We start from the raw sequence: 21,738 nt of genomic DNA on the forward strand, positions 1-21,738 counted from the left end.
GGTAGATATCATACTTCCCACACACATTTGTGTCTGTTAAAGACTGATATCTCATCCTTTTTAGTTACAAATAGAAATTATATATCATGGGCAAAATTCAGGCCGAACTGGTTGCAAAAAGAAGAAACAACACGATTACTGAAGACACAAACCTTAAAGAAATGCCCATTTCCTTCACATAATACCATCCAGAAATAAAAATTTCTTCTACTTGCTACATTTATTTCTCTTGTAAATAATATCTTTCAAACATATTTTTAAACATTCCAAATTGTTACTTCGAAAAATAATAATGTTCATTAGTAGATGGGGCGAGTATTTATCCCCATAATTAATATCTACCACATTTTAGAAAAAATAATGACACTAGAAAGACAAATATATTCTTCTGTGTTTTATTGCAGCCAAACATTAAAACAGATTAAATAAACATTTTTTAATAGTTCACTTGACCTTGCTCAGCTTGGCATATTTTTGTAAACATGAAGCACGTAAAATCAAATACCCAGTTACAAAATACTTAGAAGTTGATCACAGCATAATATATTCTCACAGTCCCGTAATTCTACAAACAGGCTCTCACTGTTATATAGAAAGTCCTCCATATACCATTCTAAAATTATTCCCAAGCTTCCTGACAGAATATGGCTTTGTAAAAATTATTGCTCTGCAATTCACAATCACAGGTAATTTTACTAGAATACCCCATCCCAAACCACATCACAGTCTAAGAGTATTATTGCTTTCCTGAAAAGTCTAAAGAAATCACTTCAGGACATCTGTGTTAGTTGATCGATGTACCACTCACTTAAGTGGAGTCTAACTGAAATCCCAAACAGAAGAAGGCAAGCATATATGATGCCCTTTTCATTATAAATGTAAGTAACTAAAAAGTTGACTTCAAAACAGTACTACACAAGTTTAAAATTTCCCTGTCAACCAAAAGGCAACCACTGTTAGGGTTACCAAATTGATTTTTATTTTATCCTTCAAAATTTATCTTTTTTCTTCTAACCTCCCATTTCAGGCTTAGCAATTTCCTAAAATCATAGCAACCATTCCTGAGCCAAAAAGGAACACATGCAAAATGCCAACAACAACAACAACAAAATCTTTGTAATTGTGGAACAGCAGCACAGAACAGGCAAAAAGTACACCTGTTATATTAAAATTCTATATCACTTGAAGTCTAAATATCAGACGTACCATTTACAAGAGCATTTATGATGTTAGGTCTTAAATTTTGATATCCTGTTTTCTTAAGGATGAATTTTCAATTTTTTTTTAAATAAAATTTACAAGTCGTATTAAAGCAAATTTGACTTAAAATAATTCACCGTATATAAAGCTTACTAAATTCAGCATTATTTCTTATTATTTTTATTATTTTAACTGAATTCAACCTGATTCCAGCAACTCAGTTTCACTGCAATGTAGAGATTCCCTACCAAGCTATTAGGCAGTTTCTAGACATTTTTGCTTTAAAAATCAAATGTGAACAAATAAAAAGTTCGAATTCACACACAAAAGTTTTCTGAAAAAAGTAATTTAGTAAACTGCTCTTTTACTAGCATGAATTAAAACACACACATTTTGTACCTTGTTAGACTATTTTAAAAATACCTGAAATTCATGTAGCGTAACTGTTGACATAACATCAGTGCAAAGAGATACAAGTCAAACTTCACAGCATAGTGTGCGCCTGATTTGTGTTTTCACTAAAATGCAGTTAGGCTGTATGCTATATCAGCAGTTATAAAACATCTAAAAATTCATAATATTATATGTCTCATGTGACCAAACTGCTCTGTACATACTGTATGAATCCACAACAAAAGATATATACTAAAATCTGAAAAAAAAATGTACTTGCTGCTGCATTATAAATAGAATATTAACAACTGCTTGAACAGCACATCTGAAATGTAGCTCAAAGTTGCAACTCCATCACAAACACAGAAGAAAAATAATGAATTCACTAAACTTGACCAAGGAGGGGGAGAGGGGAGAAATCAGACAGGAATGTAAATTAAACATCCAAGTGTTAAAAAAACCTTACTAAAATGACAGTTGGCTAAAACCCATTTACAGTATCTTAGTGTTCATTCCCCAAACCCTGAACTGCTTGGTAATTACATTATAAGATCTATCACAACCATCTGCTCCCCTTTTGTAGCGTATGGTTAGGGCTGGTCCTCCTGATGTAGGGACTTTTCTTTTGAAGCTTTAAGTATCTGAAAAAATAAGGGGAAATCTATATTAAAGGACCAACCAAAACACAACTTACTCTAAAACAACCACAAAAAAAGAATCTTAAACTTAAATGCTAAAAATGCAACTTTGTATCAGACTACTTAATTTGAAAAAGCTACCATTTCTAGGAGCTATCATAATGAGTATGCACAAAGTTGCTGTGTAAGGTGGGAAATATAAACTTTTAAATATTTACCTAAGTAGTAACTTTTTTTCTCAGTATATGGCACTTCATTCACCTTGTAAAGGAAATCTAGGCCATGGCACAAATACATTAAACTCACTGGGGTATTTTTTATGTCAAGGACAATCAAAATGGGAAAAGAGGAGCCAGGGAATGAGGAAGGGTCAAAGTTCTAAATAACCCAAAGTTCCAGCAAATAATCCTCCCTGCCAGTGTAAAACAGGATTAGCAAAAAATCTTAAATAGGAAATATTTCAAGCTGACCTCTCATACCACTTAAGTGCATTAGTTTAGAAGAATACAGTCTATAACTAGTTCAAATAGCTTCCTGCTGAGAAGAAATACTGGTAATAGTTTTAGAAGTAAACTTACAGAATTGGAAATCAGTACCTACAGATACCCAAGGATGCAGTTGCCTACTGTATTTATTTTGTGCTATGCCCTGAAGTCAGCAAAAAATTTCAATTGCACTCTGGCATATTCAAGTCCCATACCCAATCTCTTTACCGGGGATGAGAACGTTCCTCACAACTAAATTCATCCTATCTTCTGTTCTCTTTTCAAAGCAAGTAAGATCCTACGTTTCAGACAAAAATCAAACAGTGGCTTCTAACCTGATAAAAACTGATGCCATCATGCTTCAAATTAAGTTGCATGCATTTATACTACTGAAGAATAAGGACTCTATAGTGGTATTTCTGAATAGCCTTTATGCTGCCTGAAGTTATGTTTATTATATAGATAAACCTTTCATATATGCAAAAAGCATATATATATATGCATACAAATGTGTTCTTCATTCAGAAGAGAGTTCTCAACTGTCTCTAGTACAATGAACTTTAATATTATTATTGCTGACATAATAGGAAATACTAGCTTTGAATACCAGGGAAATGAAATCACATGAACAAAGAAAAGACTTCTGTTAACAAAAACCTCTCAAACTGAATCCTCCATCACAAATAATAGTGAGAACCCCAAAGTAATAAATATGAATTTTGCAATCTAAGAGGAAAATGTGAGAATAATGTTGCCTTCAAACTGAATTTTTCACATCAAAAAAAAGGCAGGTAAACAACTAGTAGCAGGAAAACATAATAATAGTAGTAAAATTTTTATTCCTGATTAGTAGTTTAATTATGTCTCCTGTTTCTTTTCTTAATTCTCAGAGATGCTATTTGAATTTTACTTTATGTGTCAAAACAATGAACTTTTTACATAAACTGATAAACAACTATTCTGCCTTCAAGTGGTTCCCACATAACTACACAAATTACTAAAGATTCTTCAGTATTCTTGTGCACTGTTGCAGATTTTGTGCCAAAGGATTTTTGTTTTCTACTTGCTAAACAAAGAATCACGTACACAGTACTGCATCTAGTAGTTATTTTGTGTTTAATAACTGAATAAACAGCCTGGAGAAGAGAAGGCTCAGGGGAGACCTTATAGCAGCCTTCCAGTACCTAAAATGGGACCTACAAGTAATCTGGAGAGGGACTTTTTTACAAGGGCATTTAATGACAAAACAAGGAGGAATGGCTTTAAGCTGATAAAGGGGAGACTTAGATGACATTAGGAAGAAATTCTTCACTGTGAGGGTGGCAAGATATCAGAACAGGTTGCTCAGAGAAGTTGCGGATGTCCCATCCCTGGAAGTGTTCAAGGCCAGGTTGAATGAGGCTTTGAGCAACCTGATCTAATGAGAGATGTCCCTGCCCATAGCAGGAGGAGTTATAACTAGATGATCTACATGGTCCCTGCCAACCCAAACCATTCTATGACTCTGTGATTGATTCTTTCACGTCTTCCCCATGAAGGGAAAAGAGAAAAAAAATTAAATCTAAAAAAACCTTTCAAAAGGATGAGAAATATATACTATTTCAGAGTAATACAAGTTATTTTTTATTCTAATCGTGTCTGAAAACAGTAAGGACTCTCTTTGTATCACAATGCAATAAAAGGAGAGTGGATAACTAGGTTCAATTCCACCATCTTTTTTGAAAGTCCATCTACAATTAAAGGAGTGACTGCCCTGTTGTACTCTGCACTGGTGAGGCTGCACCTTGAACACTGTATTCAGTTTTGGGCCCCTCACTACAGGAAAGACATTTCAGTGCTGAAGCAGGTCCAGAGAAGGGCAACGGAGCTGGTGAAGGGTCTAGAGCACAAGTCTTATAAGGAGCAACTGAGGCAACTGGGATTGTTTAGCCTGGAGAAAAGGAGGCTCAGGGGAAGCCATACCACTTTCTACAACTACCCAAAAGAAGGTTGTAGTAAGGTGGCAGTTGGTTGAGTCACCATGTCTGGAGGTATTTCAAAGACATGTACACACAATGCTTAAGGACATGGTTTATTGGTGGACTTGGCAGCGTTAGGTTTAAGGTTGGACTGAATGACCTTTGGGGTCTTTTCCAGCCTAAATGACTCTATGAATCTAAATGGAATATTTGGAAAACTATCCACTACTGTACAATACACTGAAGCTTTTATGGTGAAGGTAGGAAATGCATTTACTGCTGCAAGACTGAGCCATAAATTGTAGCACAAGAAGCGATAGGACCATGGTCCACAAAACCACAAATTAAAGATTTCAAGTTGACATCTGGATTCTGAACTTAGTTTTAAAATAGTATATGTAAGTCAAGAGATCATCTCAACATCCTCATATTAATACAACTGACACGGCACAGAGCAACCTACTATTGAAACTTTGCAATCGTCCTGTAAAGAACTTTTTGTTATTTTAACTTTAAGCAGCACCATTTTCTGCCAAAAACATCTTTTCTTCTTCTACACTTCAACTTAAAGCACAACAAATCACCTGAACACTACTTTTGCTGAACTTTTTCCCTCTGCTGTCATAGGTAACTACTGCTTGCTCTCATGCTAAATATAAGCTTTGATTAAAAATTTTTCTTATTAATTATGAAACAAAACATTTTTTAGACAGTGCATCTATTAACATCTATGGCTTCAAACATTTCAACACACCATGTTAAAATAAACAGGTTAGAAAGACCTCACAGCAACACAGTTATGTATTGATATGAGCATTTCAAATCACCTCAGTTAAGGTTTAGCATGTAAATTAAAACGTGAATTAAACCATGCCTCAAATCTGTTCTGGGCACACACAAAGGCCTCCTATGTTTTTTCACTTCTTTGGCTATTTTGGCATGCCCAAGAACCAAATATAAGTTTTCTTTCCTGCAAGAAAAAACACAACCCCACAGAACTACCTGGCACCACACCACACAAGAGCTTCTGCATATTGTAAAGATCGACTAAGCCAGAAAGGTGCTCAAGCTAATCAGAACAAAACAGAAATATACTTGTCAGGGCTCTTGGATTGCAGCTTCTGTGATATCTCAGCCCAGAGATAGAATTCAGTGTTCCACTCAACACAACTGCTCTATTTTGAAGAACTAGCAACTTGCAACTATTATCTCCAAAAAGCAGATGAAATGTAGCAATATAGTCTTCAAATTTAGAAGTAATTTGTCTAATCTAAAAATGGTTTGGTAAACTATGTGCTTACTACTGTCAAGGCACAGATGGAAAGCTGGAAGCGTTCTTGTTCTTAAAATCGGTTATGTCAAAAAAAATGTGATGGCATGACAAAACAGTCCTGTTTCCGGGTAAGTGCCCACAGAATGTGCCACAGTCAGACTCCACCAGATCTGACTGATACACAGAGAAGTGACAGTATCACCACCCATGATCAGTTACTCTGGAAAGGAAATATACACATATTTTGAGACCCAAAATTTTCTGTTTCCCTCTGCAGCAAGAGTACCCAGCTCTTTCTGAAGTTTCATTTGGAATGCTTCCATATAACCTGGAACTATCATCAGCATTTATCCAGTAGAAGACAAAAACTATTGCCTCAAAAACAGGAAGCAACTTTAACTGACAACACTGATATTCTTCCACTCCCTTCCAAGATGTAATTTATTTACAAACTTTCTATACAGTTATAGCTACATTTCTTTGGGGAAAACAACAAGCATTTAAGATAAACTTACCCACTAAATTGTCATTTGAATAATCCTCAGATTGAACAGGAACTTCTGTAAGTCAAAAGCATACAAACAATTCAAACTGGACATTCACTAAATATTTACAAAATGATCACTTTCTCCCTTATGCTCAAAACACTGACCTATCAAGACTACTCTGCAATACTTTTGCAGAAGTGGGATGCAAATTTTCCTCAGCTGAATTTTTCCAGTGGAAAGATTAATATTTAAGTAAGCCAATGAGTTTCAAACAAGATACTTTAAAATTCTGAAAGTAAACAATTTGAAGCACAAATCTCCCACAGTTTCACATGATATCACAGTAAGGGCTTAGAAAATATTCATATACTTATTATATCCTCAGCTGTAACTGTGAAATATTTGACTTCAAAATTCAGTTCTTTCTTTCCATATGTATGTTAAATTAGACATATCATATGTCACTGAGCGGCATTACTGCTGATAAAATAAAAGTCAAACATAGCTCCCTGTTCATGCATAGAGGGAGTCAGAGAAAAGTATTTACTATAGCCAGGATGCTGGCTGTAGTTAATAAGAATCAAAGAGAGGAAAATATATTCTCTGACTTCATAAGCCCATAAATTAAGTGCTCAAAACTGGAGAGACATTGCATTTTATTTCTAACATATACTGTCTTCCATGAGTATGCAGTACTGACTAGCTGGTAGAAAACAGAGCACAGCAAAGAAATCTTTGGTTTCATACGATACAATATGGCCATTTTAATCAATGTAAGTTAAGTTTTTCTGAACTGGGAGCACTCTCAGCTTCTAAAACTGACAAGTGTGCTCGTCAGTAAGCCATTAAAATTTTATCGTTAAAAACCCCAAGATCTTGGATTCCAACACTACAGTTATGGTTGTCCTTAAAAAAGAAACTGCAGGAAAAGTTACGGTATTTTTATCATAACTGCAATAAAAATATTTTTATTCCAGCACAGACTTCCGCTCTATCACACCTATTACTCTAAATTAATTTTTTTTTTTTTTAGTAACAAACTCATGCAAAAGATAATATACAAACCTGATGCCTCTGGTTCAGTGGCCACAAGATCTTCTGCATGCTCACTTTCTACTGTTAGAAAGAAAGTGTTGAAAGCTACACACAGTATGTTTACAGTTTTGTTTTTGTTTCCCACCAGCCACCCAAACAATATCAAACAAAAATGAAGACTTAAACCGCAGAACACCTAACTACGATAAGAATAGAAAGAAGGTACTGAATGCATTTCATGTCCATAAGTTTAGCTCCTCTTTGTTATTGACATCCATTCCTATTACACCCCAAAACCCAAAAGGGATTTTGGCTAAAACTGTTGGTTGTGTGAAACAGTATTTTTTTTTCACCCATTTAATTATCCTAGTGCACATTTTTCAAACGGATAACCTAAATAAATATAGCATCCATCCCTGCCCCATCCCTGGAAGTGTTCAAAGTCAGGCTGGATGGGGCTCTGAGCAACTAGGTCTAGGGAAAGATGTCCTTGCCCATGGCAAGGGAGTTAGACCAGATGATCTTTAAATGTCCTTTCCAACCCAAACCATTCTGTGAATCTATATAGCATATTTTTCTGCTTTTTCATCTGCTTGCTTTTTTAAAATTTTATTAAGGAATAAGTGGAAGAATTTTTTTTTTTTTTTTTTCCCCACAAACTAAAACCTCATACCTGACAGGTCTTTACCAATATCAAAAGCTTCTGATATTTTGTCTGTAAAAGAAAGTATAAAAAGAAAGAAAAAAAAAAAAAAAGAAAAATTACATAATGTGTTTTTTTGTTTGTTTGCTTTTATATTTACAGGTTTCAAAATTATTTCAAAATTGTTTCATCAAAAAACTTTAAGATAACAATTACAAAATACATACCGGGCTCTGCGGCTTCATTTACCTCTTCCAGAAGGTCCTCAACAGCTAAGAACACGTTCAATTCAGAGCAATAATGAATTCAAACTCTCAACTGATGAAACTTACAGACAACACAGAAGAACAGAGCTAGCACACAGGCTTGTTTAACTATGAACAGTAAACTGCTATAAACAAACAGGATCTTCAATGAATCTGAGGTGAAAAAAACCCAAACAAGTTACTTCTTAAAATTTCCTTCCCTGTTTCACTGAAGAACTGCTGCATTCATTAGGTAAATATTTCAAAATCGTACCTTCTGAACAAATGTTTGTATTAAGACACAGTAACTTTAAAACCTGAAATTTTGAAAACACTTCATCTTTCTAAGCATGATCAGTACTCCAAATTTTACCTTTTACAGCATCAACTTCATCTGCTACACATTAAAAACAATAAAAAAAAGAAAAAGCCCTCTATAAACTTTCCCGTTAAAAGGCTGTCTTTTATTTAATAAACACACAATTCCCTGTAAGTCCCACTTTCCTTCCTGAAGGACAATGAGCAAGCTCTTCAAGTTATGGATTCTATGGAAAAACAAAATCATTTTAATTTTTATGTGAATATGGCACCTTCTAACTCATTTGACTGTCCTCTTAAACTTCTGAGTCCAAAGGTGAAAAGAGAGATTTTTGTCAGGTATGTAAAATTTACTTACAGTAGAGAATTTCTTGACTTCATTCTAAACTAAACAATCATACCTTTTTCAATCAGCAGTTTAAGAAGACTGAGACTGAGTGACAGGATAAGGGGTAAAGGGTTAAAACTTACACAGGGGAAGTTTAGATTGGATGTAAGGAGGAAGTTCTTTACTGTAAGGATGGTGAGGCACTGGAATGGGATGCCCAAGGAAGTTGTGAATGCTCCATCCCTGGCAGTGTTCAAGGCCAGGTCAGACACAGCCTAGGGTGACATGGTTTAGTGTGAGGTGCCCCTGGCCATGACAGGGGGTTTGGAACTAGATGATCTTAAGGTCCTTTCCAACCCTAACTATCCCATGATTTTATGATTCCAAGACTGTTTTAAAAAAAGAGCTGATATTTCAAGACCACAAAGCACACAGGACCCAGAGAGAGCACTGCAGGCAAGAAATTTTTTAATTGCTTCTGCTTATTACACAAAGGTAGTAGCAAAAAGTATGCATCAAAGCAGACGTAGTATTGACAGCCTGCAAATTTTGAATCACCTTAAGTACCAGTTACAGGGTTATGAGCAAAGCTCATGGCAGGCAGCAGGTTGAGTGTCTACGCAGAACTACTGTGTTCCAAATGTCCATAAAAAGCCTCACATATGAACTTTGTTTCATTTGAGACCTTAGAGATGAGTCCTTAAGAAAGGCATATTAAAAGAAGGTGTCTAAGTTCATAAGTTAAAACCCTAACTTTGTGTCTACACAGACTGTAATGAACTTTTGGAATAACTGGCAATATATCGTGATTGAAGATCACACAGACTACATATTTCAATATATATATATATAAATAGCAGGATTATGCTAATGATTTTTATGCTAACTCAACTAAAATATCTCTCTGACTTCAAAACCAATTTATATTCCACTAACATTTCTTTAGGAGGTTTTTCTACTTTAACTACATAGGAAACAAAGATTTTTCTAATGTGCTCCATATATATAAATACATAGAGATGATGAATGCATGTGGGAATAAACACACACCCTCCCCACACACATATACATACACATACATATACACATTTATATATATGCATATACCTGTATCTTGAGCCTCAGTCTGCTCTTCATGTTCTGGTTCTGAAAGGAAAGGGAAATTTATGAGTGGTCACTGTGCAGAGTATCCTACAAATTTGTTTTTTAAGCATCCCTTTCATTACTGCTAAACGCAAAGCTCTCAAAGACTTTCTCTAGTTTGGGGGCCTGAATAGATATATGAACCCTTACTGGAGATTGCAGTAGAAATTCTATACAAAACCCAAATATCAAATTTGAACACAATGCTGAAATTTGAAGCATTTCTATCTACATAGATGAAATATGGAAAAAAAAAAGAAATTATAATTCTGTACAGTTATAAAATTCACCCACACTCCTAATCTTTGAGTGAGCCAGTCTAATTTTTGTAATTCTGAAGAAATAAGAATATGCATTATTTTACTTCAGCTAATATCTGAAAATAGACAAATGCTATCCATTAACTGTTTGAATTTTCAATATAAATACTGTGAATTTTAGAACTAAAGATGTTCAATGTTCATCCAATGTTTTGGACAATTTCATTATTGCAAAAGGTACTAACCCTCATATGAAAAAATTATTTACATGAGATTTTTTTAAAAACTAAAAAAGTATGAATTACAAAATAGAATGATTCACTGCTATTGCGTGGGACCACCACAAGAAACCACAGAATAGGCAATGATTTTGGAACTAATTCTATGAAAAACTGATGCAAATTACTTTGGGAACCTCCATGAACATCTTACTACTAAAGCAGGTATAGGTAACTCTTCTTAAGGGCAGTAACCATGTAAGTGTTCTCTGTTCATGTCACCACTACATATGAAGAAGCATGAAAAGTAAAGATTAGAAGTTGCACTTCTCATTCATACACAGGTGTGAGAAACAAGAGAAGTGATTCCTGATTAGGAACCAATTGTAAAATAAGTATCTCCTGGAAAGGAGAGTAAATGATTAGCCCAGGGAAAAAACTAGGTCTGTTTCACTTTTCCATCCTACTGAAGCAGATTCATTTCACCAAGGTCACCATAGCTGAGGCAAATAATTCTTTGCTGTAGACTGAGAAAAACTTGCACTAAGGGCTTAGATATACCTTTGGGCCACGCAAAGTCCTACAACGGGATTTGGACTTCTAACCAAAAGGTGGATGTCAGAATTTCCTTCCTGATGGCAAAGAATAAACCTGAAGGTTTTCTGTCTGAAATATTTTGAAGTTAAGAATCTCTGTCCTTAGCTCAGGTTACATAAACATAGAAAATAAACAAGACTACTAACATTCTATGTTGAAGACTTGACATGTCTATGTATGTTAAAAGAGGACGAACGTGGTAATATAACCTATACACATACTCTACACTTGATTTAGTGCTACAAATTGTTTACATACACGGGGGATTTGAACATAAAAAAAAACGTAAAACCTTAACTTAGAACTTGCAAAGTAATGTGACAGCATAGAAAATTTTAATACGAAGTAATTTCACTTTCATTAATGAAAGACTTGATACTATCTTTTCACTAAATATAGCAGTTGTCTTACCATGGTCTTCATTATAATTGCCGTGCACTCTATCTTCTGCTTAAAGAAAAAAACAAAACAAAACAACCCCCCCCCAAAAAATCAATGTAAAAATTCACTGAATTTTAAGACATTAAACACACACAAATAATAAACTATGGTTTATTCAGACCAAATATGATAATCAAAACTATAGTATTTTATACTGTATTAAAGTTATTAAGAGTTCAACAACGGTGAAGATTTCTAAAAGATCTTGTAGAAAGAACTGAATCATTTTCTGGCATCATGAGACAGACTTAAAAAAGATAAAACACTATGAGTAGGCTTTTCTTAAGCAGTTCATGAACTCATCTACAAATTACCTAGAATTCAGAATGATAATACTGTAAGATTGTATCTATATACAGAAAACTTCTACAATTTTAGAATCCTCCTGTTATGACTCTTTTTTTTTTTTTTTTTTTACAAACTTTTTCTTTTTTTTTCTTTCCCTTCAGATACTACCTTTTTCCTGACACTTATCATGCCAACTTCAACATCACTGGTAAATTCAAATTATTTTTTACGCACAGAAACATTTCTATGCAATTTCAATTACAAACTGGAAATCTAACCCTCAAAATACAATTCTGCCCATTTGTATGACATTACAGTAGCATTCATGTAGGTCTTCGTATTTTTTCAGAATGGAAATAGAAACACAGATGCAGTAACTCATTATGGAACTGATGCTATCTATGAGCTCCAGAAGTTTGGTTTTCTTTGCTTGGGGTTTTAGGGTTTTTTTAATATTTTTAGGGTTTTTTTGTTTGGTGGGTGGGGTTTTTGTTGTTGTTTGGTTTGTTTTTTTTTTTAATCTTGGTTTGGTTTTTTGTTTCTCTTGGTTTGGGGACCATATTCAATGAAACGTCAATAAAAAGAAATAAGACTTTGGAGTGTACCTGCATAATGCTCCACAGCATCTTCTAGCATTAACTCAGAGTGACCTTAAATAAAAATATTTAATATTTCATATTCCAATCAAATTTTCATGCAAGAACTAAACAGCACAAGCGAAGTTTAAAAGATCACATATATAGCTCAAGAATAACAGAACTAAATGTCCTGTGTTATTATTACAGTGGTTTACTTGAAAGTGACAGCTGGATTGTAAAACACTTTCAAGAAGCTACACTATAAGTCACACAGTATAGTAAGGTCCATGGTATCTGTATTTACAAGTAGGTCTTTAATAATTCATTGATTAGACAGGAACATTCCTGACAGAACAAGATATTTATGTATTTCTGGACAGGACTTGTGGAGTGGTGAGCTCACAAATGTAATGGTAACATAGTAGAAGAAAATCAGGCTTATTTGAAACTAACAAAAATTGTTTGAAAATAAAATTGTGATGAAACAGTCAATATGACATATCACTTCAAAGCATGCTTAAAAATATAAGCATAAGTCATTACATTGTCACCTGAAGCCATAAAAATTTACAAACCTGGAGCTTCTGGATCACTTAATGTATTTTCCATATCCGTACTATATTCATACGAAACTGTAAATTAAATATGAAAAAAAAGTATTGTTAAAATAAAATCAATTATTTTAACTTGCATCCATAATGTGTCTATCAATAGTTAAATGTAGCTCCTTAGCTGAAAACTGACAAAACCTTACAAACACTTGCGACTTGACACATGGCAATATAATGGAAGGTGTTGGGCCACTCTCTCTTCTAGTCATCTGTTCTACTCTCTGTATGAAAACTAGATCCACAAAAACCATTAGCCTCTCACAATTTTTTAATAATTATTTTAAGAAGAATAAAAAAAATGCAATCTTCCCCTATCCTCAAAGTTCTAAAGGAGCTTCTTTACTGAAGGAGGAGGACCTATTGGTGACGATCTACAGAAGACAAAAGCCAGAAATCAGACCTTGAGAAATACGTATGGTCACTTCTGGCATGACAGATATAGAGCAATTTATCTTTTTTTTGTTGTTGTTGCCTAGCTGAATATGTGGATTATTTTCCTCTGTGACTACAATTCTTTGCGATGTTATGCTCGGTATGATACATCCGACAACGCATGGTACTGAAGCTAAAGTAACTGTTCCTTCACTTGGAGCCATTGCAGCTTGGATTCAAATTGGTAACTGGAAAGCAGCAGTCTCCCACAAAGACAGGGATAAGTAGTTTTAGATGCATCTAACAAAATTAGTTTTGCCTTATTTGACATCAAACAGGACTGTAAAGTCCAGAACTAACATTAAGCCAAAGAAGCCTATAGCAAACAGAAATCAATGTCTAATGTAAATGGAAGAGGCTGCCTGTACCATAAACAAGCATTATTAACATCCAGAAGAAAATACTTGGCAGGCAGCAGGGAAACTGTAATATCCACCTTATGTTTCTTTATAATGGGAAACACTAATGCCACTGTATGTGATACCAAGCACAATACAAAGATGAATAAACTAATTGGATTAGTCCAGGCAAAATTCCAAAAAGCTTTAAAGATTAATTAAGGTGTGCAGAAAGACAGTGCAAAGCTAGTTCAGAATGAAGTCCTTGGTGCTGACTCACTCTTTGATAGCAGAATTGGCAATAAAGAAAGGAAAGGTCCTGAAGGAAAGGTTACAAACTGGATGCTTCCGAAAGCTGACAGGATCCATGTGAGAACAGAAGTTTCTAATGCCAAAAATAACAGGCTAGAATGCCCTTAGCATTGTAGACTGTATGAAGATAGTAATATAAGCAATAAATCTCATTCTCACTTTCTTAGACTGTACAACCACAGATCTCTTGCCTATACACATACCAATCATACACAACAGCCAGGAACACACAGAAAAGTAAAATGAAGTTTTTGCACCAATGAAGACCATTTCCATACCTGCCACCATTCTTTTTAAGAATCATCTGCAATAGCAAATATGCTACAGTCATCTCATTCAAAGTGAAAATATCCAAGACAATCAAGAATAGTTGTTTGGAGAAAAAAAAAAAAAAAAAATCTTTTCCTAAACCAGTTTAACCTTTTCTGTTTTGCTTTCTCATATAATTTGCTTCATTTAGGCTGGAAACCAATATTGCAAAGTTTGGAAAAACTAAATTTTACCTGGTGCTTCATATGGTTCAGGCTCCACTGCTCCAAGGTCATCTTCCAAAAGATCAGCATCTAAGAAAGAAAGAGGTATTTACAAAATTTAAAATTTTTAAATCAATATATGATACTGCAAATCCTATAACAGAATATCACATAAGATTATGTAAGTATAGTTAAATATCTAAGCAGAAATTTTAAGAAAATTTCTAACATCAACAGGATATGTATACAGATTGAAATATTTTATTCTTATATATGGCAGGGGGCTGGAACTAGATGATCTTTAAGGTCCCTTCCAACTCTAACCATTCTATAATTCTAAGATACTGAGAATATGTATACGCACATAAACTACACACATTTGCTCAAAAAATGACTCTCCACAGAAATTTCTGTATAAATGTAAAGGAAGTAGAACATTCACTCTGCCTTCCTACTAGTAAATTTGAAGATTTTAAATAATTGGAATTTTAATTTCTCCTCTATTCCCCTATTTTAACTTGCACTGTGGATGAATAAGAGAGATACAGCAACAAGGACATATAATGAAATTAATTACTGAAATTATAAACTGAAATTAATTACTTCAGTTGCAAAGAAAAACTTCCAGTGTATTTCTAGCAATCAAAACTTTTAGATGATCAATGACATGGATTTTTCAAAAAAAAAAAAAAGGTATTAAGATATACGTAAAATTTTCAGTAGTACATTTAAAAAAGCATTCAGAAACATTTTTTTTTCTAAGTTGGATTTAGATCATATGATTCTTCTTTAATATTTTGATTACAAACAATTTGTATCATACTGTCAGTGCCCGACAGCAGCAGGATAGGAGCATCTTCCTATAAAATGTTATGTTCTCAGCAGGACTTACAATATAGTTCATGAATAACATTCTCTTAGAGCGCTACATTAGAGTCGCCTAAGCCATGACAGAAGTAGAATGAGACTAGGTGTCTATGAAAAGCTGTGCTAATAAACTCTTAAAATTTAGTTTGATAAACTAGGAAGTCCAGAAGCAGACTCCATAGAGATATGAAGTCTCTCTTACTGGGAAGAGAATTTGTTTGGCTGAAAGCCAGTATAACTATATAGTATTGTTTAATTACTGCTATCTGGATTCTGAAACTCAAGGCATTAAAATATCGCATTCTGATTTTAAAAATATTTTTCTAAATAATACTTGCTGTGGTTCTGCAAGCAGAAATTATTAATCAAATCTTTAGTGAGACATTTCCATTTGTCTGTTCTTATTTTTGACAAAATTTAATTTTCATTATATTTAGTCATTCAAGTACCTTTCTGAACTGAATCTGGTGTCTCATATGCTTCTGGCAGTTCATTCTCTAATTCTGTGAGCAAGCCATCTGTTGTAGTAGCTTCAAGTGTTTCACCATGTATTTCTTCCTTCACTTGGTCAATTACGCTTTCATCTACATCTTCATGTCTCTCTCCTAATCAATCATACAGATTGTTAGAGAATACATACTCTGGTAAATTCTATCACCAGCAAACATTCAGTCTTTAGAACACCCTTCATGTTTTTCACTGGTTTCCAAAGTGAATGAGGACAGATGACTTGTCTGCACCTTCCAGCAGTATAAACCCAAAGTATCTGCACTGACCTGCCAGTGCCTTCTTCACCCACAGTAAAAACCATCTCTGCTTACCTACTCTTGCACTCCACCTAATATTTTGAAGAAGTTTTTGTCAAGTGACTGATTTGAGCTACTGCTACCCCCCTGGGGAAGAGGTCAAAGTTTTAGGATTTGGTGACTGAACTTCCTGTATTCTCTTGCAAATAATAAATTAGCTGATTAGAATGTTTTGTGCAAGCAAAAGTACTTAAAGTACGTACCAAAACCAGACTCTCAGATTCTAGAGCCTAGCCTACAGTGGTGTTTATAAATTCTTCAGTGATTTCAAAGCATTAATGCATTACCAGGCTGGGAATGGAGAGCTTCACGAAGAACAGACTGAACTTCTTCTTCCAATTCTACGTCAGCATTCTTGTGCTCTAAAAGGATTATAAATTACAGTGCAAGTAAGTGCAAAAGGCAAAGTCTAAACATCAGGTCAAGGCTTGCAGCTTTCAATAGCCTCCATAAAGTTCTTATTCTATTCCATAAAGTTCTGCAGAGACTGCCTTAGTGAACCTCTGCAACTTGCACCATAACAAAACCAAATTGGGTTTGCTTACTCCCCAGTATGGAAACTATTGCCTTAATCACACTAAATTCATTTTGAAGATGAATCACAAGAATTTATCTACACTGCATTCTCTGCACATACATTTTTCTCACTGGCAGCAACATTGATAACTTCAGGTAACTATTCAAACCAAGAACTCTTTTTCAAAGTAATTATTTTCATTCATTACTTTCCTACAATAACTTTCATCCATTACTTTCCTATAATTGAGGCAGCAGCACTAGGATGTCACATTAGTCAACAAAATGTCACTTGCAGAAGTAGGACTTTGTTGGCTTCATAAACAGGTAAAATACATACTAACATTACAGTATCAAGTCAGACCAGAACAAATCACAAACTGATTTCAGGGACAAATTACTACCAGCTAACACACCAGCCCAGGACACAAGAGGAGTTTGTATGAATTGTTGCCATCGTATAAATGTCTTGAAATTAACACTGAGAAACCCAACAGCACAAAACCAAATAATAGCATTTTTCAAATAAAGACTCAAAATGGTACCAAGTTACAGGGTGGAAAGAAAGAAAATTTTTAACTTTGCATATTTTATAAATTATAACTTAAAAAAGTAATGCAAGTCTTCTAAAAACAAATTCTATATTCTATTTTATTGACCATATATTCGACATTTGTGGGTTGTGTTAGATTCACATAAACATCAAGTAGGATTAGCCTTTTCAAGTAACAGGAGAAAATACGTAGTCTCTGAATTACACAAAAATGCCAATCACATATATGAAATCTGACATATAAAAGTATTTTTTCTTGAATTCCTCTTAAACGCAATGAATTTTACTAACACTATGGGGCTTTAAAAACATTTAAATGATTTTTTTTCTACTTACTGTATTTATGATATACTACTGATTTTAGTGGAAAAGTGAATATTTTATTAACTTATGAAGTTGACCATTAGTTTTACGTTTGGTTGGCTGGTTTTGGGCTTTCTGAGGTGGAGAATTTGCTGTTATTCTAACTGTTGCATATACATCAAAACCACAACAGTGCATCAACAGAAAGTTATTCTGATGGGATATGGTTCCAGTGATAACCATGACAGCTGACAAGAGTGCCTTCTATACATTTAAATTACAAGCTTTTCATGGCCAGTGATTTATATAAAGTTATCAACAGTGATTCCCGTTAAATCAATTGAAGTGGATAAGCAACACATAAAATCAATGAAAGAGTTATTTTTCTACCCAAAGAAATAACACAACGAGTTAGTTGAGTTTACAAAAGGCCTTACCTGATTCAACATATGATTTCTCAGCAGGCTGGATGGTCTCCTCAGATGCTGGTGATATTGGCTGTGCTGGGACAGATGTTTCTTTAAGGCCTGCATTTTTCAGTTATAAAGTTAACTTCATGCTCTTTTTGATCTTATTCAATTATAAACTAAGAAAGCTGTTTCAATTAAATTAACTGATGCCAAAACTCTCCAAAATGTATTCAATTACACAGCTGTCCTGATACACAGTGATATATTCAAAGATTATTCAGATAATAAACAAATATGTTTTGAAGACTAACATATAATGAGGAGAAAAAAGGAACAGAAATTTAAGCACATGCCTTTATTTCAAAGTAACTGAACAAATGACTACACTATTCTCAACACCAATCCAGTATCCAGAAGAAAAATAGGTAACAAGTTTTTCCTCACTGTTTTCTCTTTGGACAGAAAGTCAAATAAGGTTATCTCAATCTCCAATTTCTTTTGACAACTAAATTACTACAGAAAAAATATGACTGATGGCATTTTACCACTAAGATACTTACTATTTATACCACAGTCTTTCTAGATCAAAACACAAAGAAAGTAACCAGTAACAATAATAATCAACACCCTTGTAAGAGATGATTTATAGCCTTGAAAGATTAAGCCACATTTTAAGATACATCCTCAAGAAAGAATGTATTGGTATTAGCCTAAACTATTCTTCAGGAAGGTTTCATGCAAGACTTAAACAACAGAGGTTCAGACTGGGTGTAAGAAAAACAAAAACATAACCAAAACAAACCCAAACTTACACACACCCACCCCATGAGGACAGTCAAATCAGTGGAAAAAAACAGCACAGAAAGGTTGTGCATTCCCATTCTTGGAGGTTTTAAAGGCCACACCAGATAATGACCACTGTAACTTAGTCATATCTCTGAGATGACCACATTTTGAGCAGGATGTTGTAATAAGGATATCCTGAAGTCCCTTCCAAATGGAATTCTCCTATAATCTTATGCCATTTTTCTAAGGTTCACATTTAAGTTCCAAGGTCAATAAAGATGAAGACAAAACTACTTTAAGCACACACACTGTCCCAAACAAAGTAGTTTCTCAAGACCTGTATGCACAGAAATCAGTAGAAAAACAGCATTTAAGAAAGCAGAGGCTACACTGTAATGAGCACCCTTGACTGCTAACAGTCTTGGAAAAGTAACTTTAAGTGGAACAAGTACTCTATTTCAAGTCAGTAAAGCTTGGGTTTTTTTGTTTGGATTTTGTTTTTAATTGCCATGTTTGTACCAGTCAAACATATCTCAATATCGATAGGACTAGTATGCCTCAAAACAACTTTATGTAAACTAGAGAAATTTTATTATTTTATGCATCGTAAGAAAAATATATATTTATTCTACTGCTCCATGTAAATAATGGGAACAGAAATAACAGGATTAATTCTACTTACACCTTTTCGTATTATTCAAATTACATGCAGATAAGTAGTTAGGCTGTACCTAGAAGTACTGTAACCAACAGTCCACTACTAGGGAATCAAGATAAGAAACTAGGAAAAAAACCACCAAATTTAGACTCCATTTTTTGCTATTTTTTTTCTGCACCATTAAAAGACCCTGAAACATTAAAAAATATTATGAAGACTTGCATTAACCTTTTACTGCATTAATGGCTACAAGAGTAAGAAATTACTTCCTTCTGCAATCATCTTTAACTACATATTGCGATAAACTCAGTTACTTTTATAAGCCGCTGCCTCATACTTCAGAATCTCTAAGCACAGAAACTGCCACTTGCTTTCAAAAATACAGTTCCCTTACATACACACCTCTTTAAATAAGTCCTCATATTCTCTGACAACCTGCATCTCCAATTCCAGACAACCACTTGCTTTGCTTCATGAATAAAAGGATTCGAAGTATTTCAAAAGATACTCAATATTTCACAGCCAACCAGAGTGTTGTGAAAGGAAAGAGACTACAAAGAGGATTTTTTTTGTTTTGCTTGCACATTTCTCAACTTTGCTTTCAGGCTTTTATAAACATCTATGATGTGTTTATCAACAATTCTTACTCAACCCTGTCAAGTACATAATACGTTAAGTCATTTATTTTTTGCGAGACACTATTTTGTCTCATATTTTTATTAAAATAAAGTTGCACTCAGTTTTTACTTGTGTGGTGCATTATTTGAGCTTATGTGGTAACCTGCTATGTTAAGCTAAATGACAGTACTATTTCATGGAGATACACAACAGCACAACAGACGTCTGGGGCAAAAACCTCATTTTATTGTGTGGCTATCCATATAGCCTGGTGTGCTGCTTAAACAAAATGAAACAAAAATTAAGAGGGAAGAAAAAAAAGAAAAAACCAAACCAACACTCACAACAAAACTTTTTTTAGGACCAGCTAAACTTCGCGTCGTAGATACAATATGATGTTAATCAGAAAGGCAATTCATTCCAAATTCACTCCCAGACAGTTACTTAAGTGTGATTTGAGTGCTCCTCTGTTAAATATCTTAGCACTTATCAGACCAAAGATTAATAAACACATCTATCATCTTCAAAACCTAAAAAAGAATGTTCATTATGCAAGTACATTTATTAGACCTTCATTCTGTCAGGTTTTGCTAAGCATTACAATGTTCATAACACACATCTTTTAATTCCTTCTTCACACATATATAGTTATAAAGTAGCTCAGTATATGATCTGTTAAATATCACAACTAGAATCTTAATCTACAGTACTATTTTCTACAGCTTTCATTTAAACTATTTTTTGTAAGTTTCCTCTAAAAAACCCCAACAGATTAGATCTTACCCTACCATTTTTTATACCTGTAGGGATCAAAGCATCTTACACAGACATGTATGTTCTTTATTGGAAGTCTGAGGTAAGTGTATTGCCAACTGCTATAGACAAAATTTAAAAAAAACTAGGAAAAGAAGCAACCATCAGAACTCTAATCTTACACCACCACCCACATATACATACTTATGCTCAATTTCACTCCTTAAGTTTTGTTTTCTTTAAATTGATACTGCAATATAACAATAATAAAATTTCAATTTTGATTACGAATTTCATTCTGAATCTTGTGTAATTTTATTGTGCAATCAGTATTTCAATATATCAAGCAACATTATTTGTCTGGTAAAATTAGAATATACTTCTTTCCCATATAAACATGAAAGCAAGTATAGACTAAATAACATACTAAAACATCTCTGAAGAAACGTTTTGTAACTTTGCGTATTTTAATGAGACTACTGGATAAATCATTCTTTTGTGATAAAAATACAGGAACAAACCAACACAGGAGCTTGCTTACAGAAGTATCATGTACTTGAAAAGTGTTGTTTGTAGAAAATAGTAATTGCAAAAATAAAGAAGGTGTTCTCTAATCAAGTTCAACCAGAATACACTAGTAGTAAGTAGTGCATCACTTAAAATGTGACTGGAATCCAACAATATCCATCAATGGCTAAATAGGTGGCCTAATTTTCAGAAATGTTCATTACCAGAAGCTTAGGAAACTCAGAAAAATCAGGACACAGTTAACT

The 21,738-nt window shown here is 34.0% G+C and overlaps 1 protein-coding gene across 1 annotated transcript in view; it reads right to left on the reverse strand.

Moving 5' to 3' along the window:
• The window catches only part of ASPH (aspartate beta-hydroxylase), a gene marked incomplete at its 5' end in the record, with an annotated part of 112,746 nt that overhangs the window by 53,038 nt on the left and 37,970 nt on the right, over positions 1–21,738 (reverse strand). Inside the window, 12 exons of the mRNA XM_080609787.1 lie at positions 6,463–6,507; positions 7,501–7,551; positions 8,144–8,185; positions 8,341–8,385; positions 10,112–10,150; positions 11,634–11,669; positions 12,557–12,601; positions 13,105–13,161; positions 14,726–14,785; positions 16,012–16,167; positions 16,656–16,730; positions 18,178–18,267. Coding sequence (XP_080465913.1) covers positions 6,463–6,507; positions 7,501–7,551; positions 8,144–8,185; positions 8,341–8,385; positions 10,112–10,150; positions 11,634–11,669; positions 12,557–12,601; positions 13,105–13,161; positions 14,726–14,785; positions 16,012–16,167; positions 16,656–16,730; positions 18,178–18,267 — 741 coding nt within the window. The remainder of the gene's footprint in view (positions 1–6,462; positions 6,508–7,500; positions 7,552–8,143; positions 8,186–8,340; positions 8,386–10,111; positions 10,151–11,633; positions 11,670–12,556; positions 12,602–13,104; positions 13,162–14,725; positions 14,786–16,011; positions 16,168–16,655; positions 16,731–18,177; positions 18,268–21,738) is intronic.

Source organism: Psittacula echo (assembly GCF_963264785.1).
Source record: "Psittacula echo genome assembly, chromosome: 2".
In the NCBI taxonomy this organism is placed as follows: Eukaryota; Metazoa; Chordata; class Aves; order Psittaciformes; family Psittacidae; genus Psittacula; species Psittacula echo.